The sequence below is a fragment of the Abrus precatorius genome, unplaced genomic scaffold, assembly GCF_003935025.1.
Source record: "Abrus precatorius isolate BTA unplaced genomic scaffold, Abrus_2018 Scaffold5, whole genome shotgun sequence".
NCBI classification, from domain to species: domain Eukaryota; kingdom Viridiplantae; phylum Streptophyta; class Magnoliopsida; order Fabales; family Fabaceae; genus Abrus; species Abrus precatorius.
Window position 1 is genome coordinate 19,592,142 of NW_020874395.1, and position 16,415 is coordinate 19,608,556.

At 37.8% G+C, this 16,415-nt stretch overlaps 1 protein-coding gene across 1 annotated transcript; it reads left to right on the forward strand.

The window, feature by feature from the left end:
* The first annotated feature begins 1,959 nt into the window (after nt 1–1,959).
* LOC113866882 lies at nt 1,960–2,595 on the forward strand. Its single transcript, XM_027501680.1, has one exon. The coding sequence runs from the start codon at nt 1,960–1,962 to the stop codon at nt 2,593–2,595; it is 636 nt and encodes a 211-aa protein (XP_027357481.1).
* The last annotated feature ends 13,820 nt before the right edge of the window (nt 2,596–16,415 follow it).

Genomic DNA, 16,415 nt, shown 5'->3' on the forward strand with positions numbered 1-16,415 from the left:
GGGGTGCATTTCTGGGTGCAGTCTCGCTGTAGTGAGAGGGTCTCACTGTAGCGAGATTTTGCAGAAACCAGGATGCAATTTTGTCTGAAATTTTCGCTGTGCTGACAGAGGGCGTCGCTGCAGCGAGAATTTCTCGCTGTAGCGAGAGTGTCACGATCTGAGGGGTTTTAAAAGCGGGTTTAGGGATTTGAGATTCATTTCTCAAATTTTCTCCCAAATCTCTTCAATCCTCTTGACCCAAAGCCCTATTCCACTGATTAATTGTCTCCAAAGTCATTCGGGAGCTTGATTGAAGGTTGAATCTGTGTGGGGAATGCTTGGAGGTGAGTTTTAATGGTTAGGGTTCCGTTTCTCATCCCTTTTTCTCATTTTTTGGGTTTCCTTAGGTTCTCATGGGGTTTCTCCATGTGTTTAGGATGAAATCCGTGAAGGGGAGCACTTCTTGGTGGATTAAGCGTGTGGGTCTTCGATCCGAGGTAAGGGGAGACTCTATCCTACTCTTTTGTGCACGAATTCGTGTTATTTTGCTGAATATTGTGTTGTGGCTAAGTTAGTGGGTAGGAAATTGCTAAGAAATGTAATATAGGCCATGTGCCGTGATATGTGAACATTATATGTGTTGACCCGAAGTTGATGGATGTGAATTGTATGTAAATGTTGTGTGATAGAATGAGGGCATGTATACTGAGTGTTGTGAATGGGTATGGGCACTTGTGCCATATATTTGAATGAATATTTTGAGAATGTGGGCCCAAGGGCCGTGTGATATGAACGATAATTGTAGGCTGTGTGCCGTATGTAAGCATGATTACTGCATGCATGAATGGAGTATGTGTGTATGGGCATGTTAGCGCCGTTGTAATGTGCTATGAATGGTTCAGCGATACACTGAGGGTGTGGAAGATGAGGACAATTTAGAAATACCTTGGAGAAGAGGGAGTGGTGGTAACATTAACTGTGGAGCGGGTGCACCACGGGCTACACACTCTATTCCTGACTAGACCTCTGACCACTATCTTTGCTGAGCGACTCATGACTGCCCATGTGGTATCCGTGAGGTGGGGGTAAGCGGTGACCATTCATAGTGAAAATCTGTGATCACAGTGCCACCATGGATGTGGTTAGCGTGCATGCACATGAGATTATTCTTAATTGTATTTTTGAATTTGAAATGTTGTTGGTGCCGTGAGTGCATTGATATTGAATGATAATGTTGTTTGTGTTTGTTTCTGCATAAATGTATTGAATTTGATTTAGAGGTGAGACTCTATAGCCAGTTGTGTGTTTTGGTAGTGTAGAGTACTCACCATTACGTTCATTTTTTAGGTAACCAAGACGATCAGCATCGGACTCAGTGAAAGGGGTGGATGGAACTGCTATAGGACTAGGATATAAATTTGAAAATAATGTATTTAAAAAGGGTCCTATAGTAGTGCTTGATGAAGATTGTAACCCTTTTTTCTTATTTTAAATTATTTGATGAAACCATGGGTTGAGAACTTTATTTGAAATGGAACTTTTACTATCCTGAAATTGCAAAATTATTATTTAATGAATATTGAAAATAAGGTGTTACAATTTTGGTATCAGAGCAGTTCATCCAAACCGGACTGGGTATCAGGTTGAAACATCTAAGATAAGTGTTGATTGTTTTGTTTGCCTAAATTATAATGTATAAATTGATCTAATATGCTGGAATGTGATTGCTAACTTGTTGTAGCTAGATTAAATATGTCTGGTAGTGGTAGAGGTAGAGGTAGAGGAGCTAGAGGCACCAATGACCTCATGGAACGTATGGCTCAGATTCTAGAAGCCATGGTGCACAATGAAGGCGAAAAGCTGGCTGAGTATAGAGGGTTATCTGCCTTCACTAGGCATGATCCTCCTAGGTTTAAGGGTGGATTCAATCTCGAAGGAGCCTAACGGTGGGTGACTGATGTGGAGAAGATCTTCAATGCAATGGGATGTCGTGAGGAGAACAAGGTTGCCTATGCCACCTATTTGCTGTGTGGGGAGGTTGAGGACTGGTGGAGGTTTGTCGGTCAGACCTCGCCACAAGAAAATGGCTATATCCAATGGGAAACATTCAAGACCATTTTCCTAGGGAACTACTTTCCCCGAGATATGAGGAAGCAGAAAACTAGGGAGTTCCTTAAGCTGAAGCAAGAAAACATGACTATGGGAGAATACACGGCTAAGTTCCAAGAACTGATGAAGTACTGGCCTCATTATCAGCATGGTGATGGAGAGGAAGATCTATGTGCTCAGTTTGAGCATGGATTGAGGCCAGACATTCGAGCTGCAGTCAGTGTGTTTCAACTGACGGACTTGCCCACCCTGGTGGGCAAAAGCAGAATCTTTGAAGCCAACTCAAGGGGGAAGACAGTGGACACTAGGGGAACTAGTCCGGTGAGGCAAGATAGAAGACCCCTTAGGTTCTCAAGGGGACTGTACTCTGGTTCAAACAACTCTCAGTCTCGAGGGATTTCTTCTCAAGAGAGGAGTAGTGGGAGTGGCTTTGGAACGAGTTCTTTTAGGGGACCGCTTAAATGCTTCAGGTGTGGAGGGCCACACATGGTGAAGGACTGCCCATAGTCGAGGATAACTTGCAGTAACTGTGGGAAGTCGGGGCACGTTGCCAACGAGTGCTAGGCCGCCAAGAAAAGCGGTAGTGCAAGTGCAGCTCAGAGGCCGGAATCAAGAGGAAGTACGGGGTAGAAGCCGAGCATCCCCGGGAGAGTCTTTGCTATGAGTGGGGTAAAGGCTTCACAGTCAGAGGAGCTAATCCGAGGTAAATGCATTATTAAGGGTCGATTGCTTGATGTGTTGTGTGATTCGGGTGCTACGCACTCTTTTATATCTGTGGACTGTATGAAGAGCCTGAATTTGTATGTGATTGAACTGCCTTGTAATGTTGTGGTGACTACCCCTACAGGTAAGCCGATTGTGACGTCATGGGTGTGTTTGGGGTGCGCAATGATGGTACACAGTAGGGAGTTTGAGGTGGACTTAATTTGTTTACCCCTTTCTTAACTGGATGTAATTCTGGGAATGGATTGGCTTGCTGCCAACCATGTGCTACTGGACTGTAAGGAGAAGACTTTGATCTTCGGTGCGACAATGGCCGAGGTTTCAAGGCTTATGAGCCAGGGAGCATGGGAGAACACGGTAAACGCCAAGGCTTTCATAGTTATGTTCTCAATGGAAGCCAAAAGTGTGGAGGAGCTGGAGTATATTCCGGTGGTGAAAGACTTCTTGGAGATTTTCCCCGAAGATGTTTCTGAGCTACCGCTTGAGAGGGAAATAGAGTTTGCTATTGACCTCATTCCGGGGGCAAGCCCGATTTCTGTAGCACCTTATAGGATGTCACCAGTGGAATTGGCAGAGGTCAAGAACCAAGTAGAAGACCTATTGCAGAAACAGTTTGTGAGACCGAGTATGTCACCGTGGGGAGCACCAGTGCTCTTGGTTAAGAAGAAAGATGGAAGCATGAGAATGTATGTGGATTACCAGCAGCTGAATAAGGTAACAGTCAAGAACAAGTACCCACTTCTGAGGATCGATGATTTGATGGACCAACTAAGGTAGCAGTGTTTTCGAAGACTGATTTAAGATCGGGATACCATCAAATCCAAGAAAAGGATGCATATATACCTAAGACGGCGTTCAGGACGCGGTATGGCCACTATGAGTATTTGGTGATGCCGTTTGGGTTGACCAATGCATCTGCGGTGTTCATGGACTACATCAACAGGATCTTCCACGAGTTTTTGGATAAGTTTGTGGTGGTGTTCATCGACGACATCATAATTTATTCAAAGACTTAGGAAAAGCATGTCGAGCACTTGAGAATTGTCCTGCAAATTCTGAGGGAGAGACAGCTGTATGCAAAATTCTCCAAATGTGAATTCTGGTTGTCGAAAATCCAGTTTCTGAGGCATGTGGTGTCGAAGGAAGGAATCATGGTAGACCTTGCAAAAGTGAAAGTAGTGGCTGAGTGGTCGAGACTGACAAATATAACCGAGATTCACAGTTTTCTAGGATTAGCGGGCTATTATAGGAAATTCATTGAGGAATTCTCTAAGATAGCATTACCCTTAACGAAGTTGACCCGCAAGGGAAAGGAGTTCAAGTGGACCAACGGGTGTGAAGCTAGTTTCTTGAAGCTGAAGATAAGGCTGACTTCGTCGCCAGTGTTAGCACTGCTTAACCCAGAGCGGAAGTTTAATGTGTATTATGATGCATCCGGGCAAGGACTTGCTTGTGTTTTGATGTAAGACGGGCGAGTGATTGCTTATGTCTCAAGACAGTTGAGCCCGTATGAAGTTAACTATCTGACACATGATCTAGAGTTAGCCGCAGTGGTGTTTGCACTTAAGGTATGGAGACATTACCTGTATGGGGCGAGGTTTGAGGTGTTACATAAGGGGAGTTACTCCTAAACCCTAGGTTCTACCCAAATGTGTTTATTAATCTTGAGAGAAAGGGGTTATCTTGTTTTCAAAAGTAAGTCCATAAATTTTTCTTGAAACTATATAAGTTGAAATGAATTTTTGGTATAAAAGAGGTTTTGATCCGTTTAAAATCACTTGAAACAAAGTTTATCTTAAATAGTCACGAGTAAGAATGAGTTACTATATTTTTAATAAGTGTTGAATGGTGAAAAGGTGGAATATGTTGAAATTTAGGCTATAAAATTCTATTAAGACCAAGAGAATGTGATATTTGGCAGTATATTCTAAATTGCACAATTTGGGCTAAGTTCAAGGGTGTTCGACACTCAACATATTGTATGGAATTGTGTGATAATATGCTACTGTTTTGTGAATATGTGCTGAAATGACAGAACATGATGAATGTATTAGAATTGTGATGATATGTGTCTCTCTTGTGATTATATACGTAATTGAGAATCTTTGAAAAAGTATAAAATTGATTATGTGAAGAAAAGAAATTGTGAAATTAAAAATGATGAATGAGATCAAGTATGTGAATTGGAGATTTTATATATTATCAAAAGAAAGGGGAATTGTATGATATGAAAAAGTGATGAATATGTGTGGAGAAAAGAAAAAGAGATATCAATACATGTGTCACAAGTACACCAATTGGTGCGATTATGATATATGCGTTGTAATACACCAACAGGTGAGATTATAACACACATGTTATAGTACATCGATTAGTGTGTTTGCAACATATGTATTAGAGTAGTATAACTTGATGTGTCACTGTTGAGATACTGTATGGATAGTTTAAGGATACACTGAGGGTATAGGGTCTGGAGTTGACTATGGAAATATAAGAGAAATAAGAGTGGTAAATGCGGTTCATTGATGTGTACACGATGTAAAAGTGATATGCATTGACAGGCCTCATACTCATTTCTTAACCGAACTCCTAACTATATCTTTGCTTGGAATGTTGTGAACGCACGCGTTGTAAACGTGTGTGATTTAGCTGACCGTCGACTATCCATGCTGCATAAGCCCTTTGTAACTGAGGAGAGTGCGTTGAGAGTGATTTAGGAGCCCGAGAGTACCATTAATTAATGAGATGTTCAGACTTGAGATGGATAAAGTGGCATGAAGTTATGAATTAGATGATGATGACTAATTAAGTGTGAAATAATATGCATGGGTGACTTTTATTTTGATTAAATAATGAATGATGTATATGAATAATTTTTTTTAGTTAAAACTGTTAAGAATGAAATATGTCTATTTGTTATATGTTGTATTATAAATGTTTCTGCATTATATTTTATTATTTTATCAAATGAGAAGTTTAGTGGGGCGAGTGATACTCACTCTTAAAACATTTTTAGGTAAAGAAGAAGTAGATGAAGGTAGATCTATTCTAGTATCATACTTGTACGGGATTGTGAAGGAAGAAGACTGCTCTGTTAAGATTAATGTAAATTGAGAAATGTAATTATGTTACTGAGTTTCCATTTAGAGTTTACAATATTTTAATAAATCCGTTTGTACATATGATTGAAATTGTACTTAAAATACAGAATAGTTATTTGTTTTAAAATTTAATATGTATCCAGTTTTATTTAGAAATTTCAAGTTCCTAGGAACAGTTTATTAGTACTATGAATAAAATTTATATGAATATGGTTTTAAAATTTGTGAACTTTATTAGTTTATATTTTCATGCTTATGCAACTTTCCAAAAATATTTGGATCTTATAAATTTTCAATAAGTTTTATTCAAAGTATTATGTATATTACTATGGGAATTAGTTGAATTTGGTAGGGATGTTACATAGCTCACATCTTACGAATCTCTTCGTCTTCTCTGTGCTAACAAAGTTAGTCTTTTTCACATTTGTAGATTCTGTCTTTCTTTTTCGTCTTCTTTATGCTAATAACGTTGGTCTCTTTCACATTTGTAGGTACTTAATTTCTCACAGTTTTCTCTATTTTTTTTCTTTTTTTCTCCAATAACAGTGAAGCATTTTACTAATTTGTTCTTATTTTCTCTACTTACTAGTGTTTGGTTCATGCACATGTGAATTATTTGGTTAACATAACATATAAACTCAAGTTTCAACGCACGAGACAAGGAATTAGTTATAATTTGTGATAAAAATGAAGAAATTTCAAATGACATATAAATTCAAATTTAAATTTAACAATAAATTAATTTTCACAAATTTTTTTTTTCAAATTTTAGATTCGCGCTTCATATACGTTCATACTCATACTTTGGAGAACAATTATATGAACCGCTCTCTTAGTAACATTCACTTTGGATAATGGTACTTATTAGGGTAGTTTGAACCGCTCTTTAAAATGATGTGGAATCGCTCTCTAGTGTCTTTTTTGTTGCATTAAGGTGTGAAAAATACTAATTTTGTCAATACAGATTTACTCTCTTAGTTGGTTAGCGAATTCTAAAGTGAAATATGGATATCATGCAAATATACAAAAAGATATACTGGAATTCTCTTATTTTTATTTTGGATGAAATGATCAAACTGAAAATAAAAAAACGCATCAAGACTTGTGCTTTTACCTTTTATGTACGTTGAAAAGGCTACAAGATAGTATTATATGGAAAAGATCTTTTCATTTTTAATGTTGTGATGTTATAACACCTTTAATTTTATGGCCTTTGTATGGAAGAAAATAGGAATTTTGATGCAAGGTATCTCATTGTAGCGAGAAAGAACGTCCAAAAATAGGCTTTCTAATGCTCTCTCGCTATAGCCAGAATCTCTCGTTGTAGCAAAGAGCTCTTGTTGTAGCTAGAATGACAGACAATAAAGAAATATTTTATCTAATTTTTTGCTGCAGCGAGTGAAGGGCTCGTTGTAGCAAGAATCTTTCACCATAACGAGAGTTAGCTCGCTATAGCGAGAATATCATGAGTTAAGGGGTATTTAAGGGCCTTCAACTTAGAAAACTTGGATTACAATCCAAAATCTCGACTTTCCCTCTGCTCTTTTTGATCTCTCACCCTCTCTTCTCAGAAATCCTCCTCAAAACTTCAATCTTCCTTCAAACCTGGGCTTGGGAGCTCAACCATTAAGATATAAGAAACCTTAACCCTTAAGGCGATGTTCTCTACCGAGATGTTGTAACTCTCCCTTAGACCTCTAGGGAAACTCAATCTAAGAGACCCATTTCTGTAACATCCTAAAATCAAAATCTGTACAATGTATATTTTATTCTTAATTTTAAAATAAAACATCAGTTTCGGAATATAATGAACTTATTATAGCAAATTAATAAAATTTTCTTTTTAAGTTTTCATATATAAATGAAAATTTCAAACTTTACATTACTAATATAACAACAATAATGAATATTGTAGAGTAAATAAATATCACAACTAAAAGTTAATATTCTTCATGGGAAATGTAACGCCTAGATTTTGTGATAATATTTTACTGTATTAATATAAATGTATAAATTGATGTATTGAGTGTACATTTGATTGTGTAATGATTTGAATGTAATTATGGCTATGAAGATGCATGAAGATGTGGTTAAAAGATGATGTGGACTTGTGCTTCAGCACGATTGTTGATGGTTGACGTGTGTTTTTGGGCTAGAGTTGTGTGCGTATATAGGTTAAGTGTGTAGTATAGAGCTGTTCTCATTGCCGCAAGAGGAATCTTGCTGTAACGAGAGAGCCCTAGAAGGAAGGCATGAAACTATTGCCTTCTTGCTGTAGTGAGAAAGCGACATTGAGGGGTGCGTTTCTGGGTGCAGTCTCAATGTAGCGAGATTATGCAAAAATTAGGATGCAGTTTCCTTTGAGATTTTTGCTGTAGCGACAAGGGACGTTGCTGCAGCGAGAGTGTCATGACTAAAGGGGTATTTGAAGGGTCTAGGGTTTAGGAAACATATTCCCACTCTTCTCAATTCATCTCCCTTTCGATTCTCTCTATTTCCAAGCCATTCTTACCAATTAAACTACCTCGAAAGCTAGATTATAGCGATAGGGCACTAGGAGAGAAGGATGAAACTGTCACCTTGTCGCTTTAGCGAGAGGTCTCTCGCTGTAGTGACAAAGCCACAGTTTGGGTTGCATTTCTGGGTGCAGTCTCGCTGTAGCGAGAGGGTCTCACCATAGCGAGATTCTGCAGAAACCAAGGTGCAGTTTCGTCTGAGATTTTTGCTGTAGTGAGAGTGTGTCGCTGTAGCGAGAGTGTCACGACCAGAGGGGTTTTAAAAGGGGTTTAGGGATTGGGATTTCATATCCCTATTTCCCTTCCAAATCTCTTCAATTCTCTCGATCCAAAACCCTATTCTACTAATTAAATTGCCTCCAAAGCCGTTCGAGAGCTAGATTGAAGGTTGAATCCGTGTGGAAAACGCTTGGAGGTGAGTTTTAATGGTTAGATTTTTTTTTATCCCCTTTCTTTGTTTTCTCAGTTTCGTTGGGTTCTTATGCAGTTTCTCCATGTGTTTAGGACAAAATCCGTGTGGGGGAGCGTTTCTTGGTGGATTTAGCGTGTGGGTCTTTGATCCGAGGTAAGGCGAGATTCTACCCTATCTCAATGTGTTGTGATTCTTGTGTATTTTGTTGATTATTGCAATATGGCTGAGATAGAGGATAGGGATTATGTGTTTGATGGGATTTGATGTGCAATGTGATGTGTGTTGGAATAGTTAGACCCCGTAGGGGTAATTGTGTGTGATGGAATGCCATTGATTGGTGAATTAACATTATTGTGAATAAATGAGGACTATGTGTCGTGTATTGTTGATAAAATATGGACTGTATGCTGTGTAATATGAATGAATATTGTAATGTGTATGAATGGGGCGTGATTAACCCAGTGTGATATGCTATGAATGGTTCAGCGATACACTGGAGGTGTGGAAGATGAGGACGGTAGAAATACCTTGGGAAAGAGAGTGTGGTGGTGTCACCGACTGTGGGACTGGGTGCACCACGGGCCGCACACTTTCTTCTCGACTAGGTCTCTGACCACTACCTTTGCTGAGCGACCCGTGACTGCCCACGTGGTATCTGTGAGGTGGGGGTAACCGGCGACCATTCATAGTCAAAATCTGTGATCATAGTGCCACAGTGAGCATGGCTGCATGCAGTGACCACACGCGTCTATGAATGTTTTGGTGTTATGAGTGCATCGGTTATGAATGGAAATGTTATGCTTGATAATGCTCTCTGTGATTATATTGTGTGAAGTGTATTAGAAATAATGTGAATTATGTGCAAAGTGAGACTCTATACTTGTTTGTGTGTTTGGTAGTGTAGAGTACTCACCCTTACATTCATTTTCAGGTAATCAAGACGATCAGCACCAGACTCAGTGAAAGGTTTGATGGAACTGCTATAAGGCTTACAATGTTATTTTGAGATTGTTGTATTAGAAATGGTCCTGTAGTATTTATTTGATATAAATTTGTAACCCTTTCCCTATTTCAAAATATTTTATGAAACTTTTATTATTCCGAATTTGTGAAATTATTATCTATTCGAAATTAAAATTTAGGTGTTACATTTTAGGAATGAAATTTGTGTGGGGAATGTTTTCTACCGTTAGATTGTGTTGGGTCTTCAATTTGAGGTAAAAGAGACTCTACCCTATCTCATTTTGTTAGATTTCATTTATTTTGCTATGTGTGACCATGTGATTGAGATAGGATCTTGAAATATGTATGTTTTGATAGAAATTCCATTTTAGATATGACGAAATGAACATTGAATGATGAATGGTTCAGCAATACATTGGAGGTGTGGAAGATAGGGACGGTAGAAATACCTTGGGGAAGAGAGAGTGGTGATGACACCAACAGTGAGCGTGGGTACACCACCGGCCACACACTCTCCTCCTGACTAGACCTTTGACCAACATCTTTGCCGAGCGACTCGTGACCGTCCACGTGGTATCCGTGAGGCGGGATTAATCGACGACCATCCATGGTGTGAAACTATGATCACAGTGCCACAGTGAGCGTGGCGACGTGCAGTGAGCGCATGTGTGTGAATGTTATTTGTGTTGTGAGTGCACCATTGTGATTGAAATGAAATGCTTGCAAGTGTTGCTTGTGATTGACTATAATTAAGTAGGATACGTGAGAAATATATGTAGAGTGCATAAGGTGAGTCTCTATGTTTGTGTGTGTTGGATAGTGTAGAGTACTCACCCTTACATTTATTTTTCAGGTAACCAAGACGATCAGTGAAGGAATGGATGATACTACTATAGGGCTTAGATTTTATTTTGAAAATATGAGATCCTGTAACAGTTACTTGGTCAAAATTTGTAAACCCTTATTATTTTGAAATACTTTGTCAAAGCTATGCGTGGGAAAGTCTATTTGAAATAAAAATTTTATTATTCTCATTTGTGAAATTTATTATTTTCAAATTAAATTTAAAGTGTTACAGGAAACCTAAATATACATTACATGTGTCAACATAAAATTACAACCGTTTGTCAAAATATATAGGACTTAGAACAATATTTACATTACCAAATATTTACATCAAATAAGCAAATATAAGTCCTAGAGCAGTTTTTCCCATAACCAAACACTAAAGACCAATCTTAGTTATCAACCTTATGCCAGCTCTCTATCTCGGCTAAATCTTCTGAATCCAGATCCTCGTTTGATCCCAGGTAGCGATCGCCAGAATTAGCTCTGACCTCTACCAGTGACACGGTCAAATGTCCTTCCGAGATAGTCGTGGTTGTGATAAGTGAATAGATAGGTGAGGGCTACTGGAGTCCTAACTGTACCTCTATACATACATACATACATACATATATATATAGGGTCTGATGTATTCTACTCCAAGGAAAATCAAATAGGATACTACAAAATAAATCTATTTCTAACATAACAAAAGTCCTAGGTTCATTTTCAACAAGAACAATAAAATTAAAATAACATAGTCTTTGATATTCATTAAATACATTATTTAACCTATTATGTAGTAATATATCTATTAGTCTAACTCTTCCCTGAGGCTCCGTCATCCTTAGTTCCTGAAAATATTAGTAAGGATGAGCGTCTATTCTATCCTTCACAAAATATTTATCATAGAATCATACTTTATAATGTAAATAGAATACATTCAATCTCACATATTCATATTACAAGCATATTCACATCACACATAATTCGATTATTCATTATCCATTATCCGTTCTCTTATTCTAAATACACACTCCTAATGCACTGTGATCATAGATATCGATGCCTCTAGCATTTTTTGAGGTCTTACTCAACTAGGTAAATAATCGCCAGTTAGCCCATGCACACGGATACAACATGTACAATAATCGGGCCCCTTAGCAAAGTCATAGTTAAGAGTCTAGTTAGGAAACAAGTGCGAGGCCATATAACACATTCGCTCACAGAAAGAGTGTGTACACATACGCGAATGTCGCTCATCACCCTACCTTTCCCTCATATTTTCATCGACTCTGAACTCTATATCCCTAATGTATCTCTGTAACGATTACACTAGATCCAATCCATATCCGACTCTTAGGTCATTCTCAGAGTTATTCTCTTTGTCATTCATAAGATCGTGCTTAGTATAGCACTTCCAGACTAATTCAATTCTACTCGTACACTTATTGATATAATTACAACTATTAAATCCTTTTATATTAATATAATTCCAACATATCATTTTACTGAAATATATTCATAAAATCTCATAATGACCACCCAGCAAGTTCAGTAACATTTCACATCAAGTATTCATCACATATTGCATATACCAATCATTTAGTCTAACAACCAATCAATCCAAACAATCAAACAAACATCTTCTCATTCATTATTCACACAATAAATGTCTCAACTACATATTCTCATAAGAGGTTCATGTAACAATGCTCTATGAGCACAAAATAAATATTGTAATATAATGATAAAATAGAGCCCTCCTTACCTCAAAGATGCTTTCACAAAGAAATAATGAGAAGGATCAACAATCAACTATGGAAGTTCTCCTAAATACCAAGAGATATCCACAAGGAACAAAAACAAGAAAAACAATCGGAGAAAATCAAGTTTAATCCGAAGAAACTTACTTAGAGTCACTTAGTGTAACATCCTTCTTTTAATATATAAATAATTTGCATTTATAACTTATATTGTTAAAACATGATTAGGAAAAAAATTGATAAAAACTTGTATATTTGGAATAAATGGTACAATATGAAAATACGAATTAATAAACTTTACGAATTTACAATATTTCTCCTTAGAAGATTTCCACTATCAATAAATAAAATACATAAGTGATTTTATTACATTAAATCAAATTTATCTGAGCAGTTTCTTTCCCACAATCCCTGCCAAGTATGACCCTAGAACGGATCAACCATCTCTGTTTCTTCTCTTTCATTACCTGAAAATAATCAGTAAGGGTGAGTACTTCCGCCCCACTAAGTTCCTTTTAATATAAATTAATTACCAGTAATTAGAGTTATAACCTAATATCCTATTCTAATTCATTATTAACAGGGTATAGTCCATATTTACATTCATCACATCCAAATACATACAATCATACAATCATCCATCAGGGCACATACCACAATTCACTCATCATACGTGCATTTCTATATTGACCTATATGTTATTATACATTTGTCATATCATTTCAATTCATATGTCACAATACATATGTCCCAGTGACACCCGTCGATGTACTACAACACACGTATCATAACAACATAAATCGATCTGCTACGATATATATATATATATATGTATATATATATATATATAATAATCATACATATTCTATATCATATCCCATCTATAACACTTTTCATCATAATCGCCCCTGGGATCTCTTGAGGACTTTCTAGCATAGATAGCTGCTCGTTGGCCACAACATCACGGATACACATATGCTGCCCTGGCCCTTTTTAGCAAAGGTATAGTCAGGAGCTTCGTCGGGAGATGGGGGTGTGGCCTGTGAATGTTTATTTTCAATAGTTTATTGTGCACCCTTTTCATTGTTAACATTCACCATCCTCATTTCCCTAAGATTTCAAAAATTTTCTCCTTAACTCTATACCCCCAGTGTATCGCTGTACTATCTATACTCATTCTCTTTCTCATTCTCAACATTTCTCATTTCACATTCTTTATATCAATCAGCATGTTATAATTCATGAGTCACAATTTATATAAATTCATGGATTACAATATATATGATAATACACCTTTTCAATGTGCTATAATTTATATCATAATCACTTCGTTTCAAGTTACGTGGACTCATGCATTATAATCACGCCTCATATTTTTTCTCAATCATATTCTCATTTCTCATTCATACATCACATGCTTTCACTTTCATTCAACACTTCATTCATTTCTATAATTCTACTTATATTGCATACATTTCAATCATCACTTTATACCTATACATATTGTATTATACCAGTTCAACATATAAAGTGGTCATACAAAGTCATATCACGCAACCAACACAATACATCAAACTTATCACAGAGACTACCACACAATGTCGCACCATAGATGCAATACAAAGCGCTGAAGGTCGGACACCTTCAGACTCAACCCAACTCGTACTATCTCAAGGTAGTCTCCTAACCTAGAGTTCATTATTGTATATTTTCTATTACTTAATCCATATACATTCTCTAAGAACTCGATTTCATTTCTTTTGTCCTTTTGATATAGCAACTATAGATCTTAATGCAAATACCACTGTTGTCAATTCTAATCATATACTAGATGTTTTCTTTCACATGGTCATACATGCCTAATGCATAAAAAATTTTCCTCCCATCATTCTAACTTTTAAATAAAACTTACTCCCATTAAGCCAACTCAACTAGTGATGTCATCCGTCAAGAAATCAGAAGAAACACATCACCCTATTGAAGAAATTTAGAAAATTAAGCCAAAGGCACAAAAAGCATGAAGTTGAAGAAAAGACAGCTTCTGGAGGTCTCTCACTGCAGTAATAATTCCTAATTTTAGAAGGGTGGTTTTGTGCTCCTCTCACTACAGCAAAATTTTTTACTGTAGCGAGAATGTTATCTCTCATTGCAACGAGAAACAAGTAGAACAACCTAATTTTGCCTTTATTTCTTGCTACAGCAAGAGGGTGTCACTGTAACAAGAGAAGCTTCTTCTAGACCTCTCGCTGTAGCAAGAGAAGCTTCATCTAGAATGGTATAAAACATGACTTTTGTGTTTTTGAAAGAGGTTACTGTTGTCACGCCCCAAATTTTGAAAAATTAATTATTGTTACTTATATAAATCTAAATGCATATATATATGTATGTATGTGTGGATGTATGATTCACTGGATTGAACTGGTTGGGCTGAAAATGGGCTAAGTGCTTAAGTGCAAGGTGTAAATACTGGGCTGTCCTCACTACAACAAGAGGATTCTCGCTGTAGCGAGAGGGCCCTAAGAGGAAGGACCAAAACTGTTGCCTTTTCGCTGTAGCGAGAGACATCTCGCTGTAGCGACAGAGTGAAAGTTTGGAGTGCATTTTTGGGTGCAGTCTCGCTGTAGCGAAAGGGTCTCGTTGTAGCAAGATTCTGTAGAAACCAAGGTGTAGTTTCGTCTTAGATTTTCGCTGTGGCAACAGAGGGCGTGGCTACAGCGAGAGATGCCTCGCTGCAGCGAGAATTTCTTGTTGTAGAGAGAGTGATGCGATCTGAGGGGTTTTAAAAGAGGATTTAGGGTTTGAGAAGTTATTTCTCAAAATCCTTTCGAAACCCTCGACCTAGAACCCTTTTTTACCGATTAATTGCCTCCAAAGCCGTTCGAGAGCTTGATTGAAGGTTGAATCTGTGTGGGGAATGCTTGGAGGTGAGTTTTAATGATTAGAGTTTCTGTTTTATTCCCTTTTTCTGTTTTTACAGTTTCCTTAAGTTCTCATGGAGTTTCTCCATGTGTTTAGGATGAAATCCGTGAGGGGGGACACTTCTTGGTGGATTTAGCGTGTGGGTCTGCAATCCTAGGTAAGGGGCGACTCTATCCTACTCTATTATGTGTGATTTGCTGTTAATTGTTGAATATTGTGATGTAATTGAGTTAGAGGGTAGAAAATTATTGAGAAATGTGATGAGGTCCATATGCCGTGAGATGTGAATATTGTGTGTTTACCCGAAATTGATGAATGTAAATTGTATGCTAGATGTTGCATGATAGAATGAATATTGTGAACAAATGTGGGCCTGAGGGCCATGTAATAAAGATGAATGTAACGCCCCGAGTTTTGTATTATTATTAATTAATCGTATATTTATATATATATATATATATATATATATATTGTGTGTGTTTGTATATTGATGGTGGCTGGTGTAAATGTGAAAAAGTGTGGGTGTGGAGATGTGTGCGTATATGTGCATATAAGCCTGTATGAGTTGGGTGTTGGCTGAAATAGGACTGGGAGGAAACAGGTTAAGTGGGCATTCTCGCTGTAGCAAGATGTCATTGGTAGAAAAGCATTCGACTGTCGCCTTCTCGCTGTAGCGAGAGATGTCTCGCTGTAGCGACAGAGCGACGATTTAGGGTGCATTTCTGGGTACAGTCTCGTTGTAGCGAGGTTCTGCAGAAACCAGAATGCAGTTTTCTCTGGTTTTTTCGCTGTAGCGAGAGTGTCGCGACCAGAGGGGTATTTGAAGGGTTAGGGTTCGAGGAGAGGGTTATTTTTCATGATTTCCCTCTCTCTCCTCTATGGTTCTCTCTACCTAAGCCTATTCTGACCGTTTGGGACCCCTCCAAGACCGATTGGAAGCTAGATTAAGGATTGGGGAAGTGTTTGGAGCTCTTGGAGGTAAGTTCTATGGTTAGGGTTTCAGTTTTCATCCCTCTCTTCATTTTCTGAGGTTTTCCCTAAGTTTCCTTGGGATTTCTATGTGCTTTAGGGATGAAATCTGTGTGGGGAGGCGATTCCATCA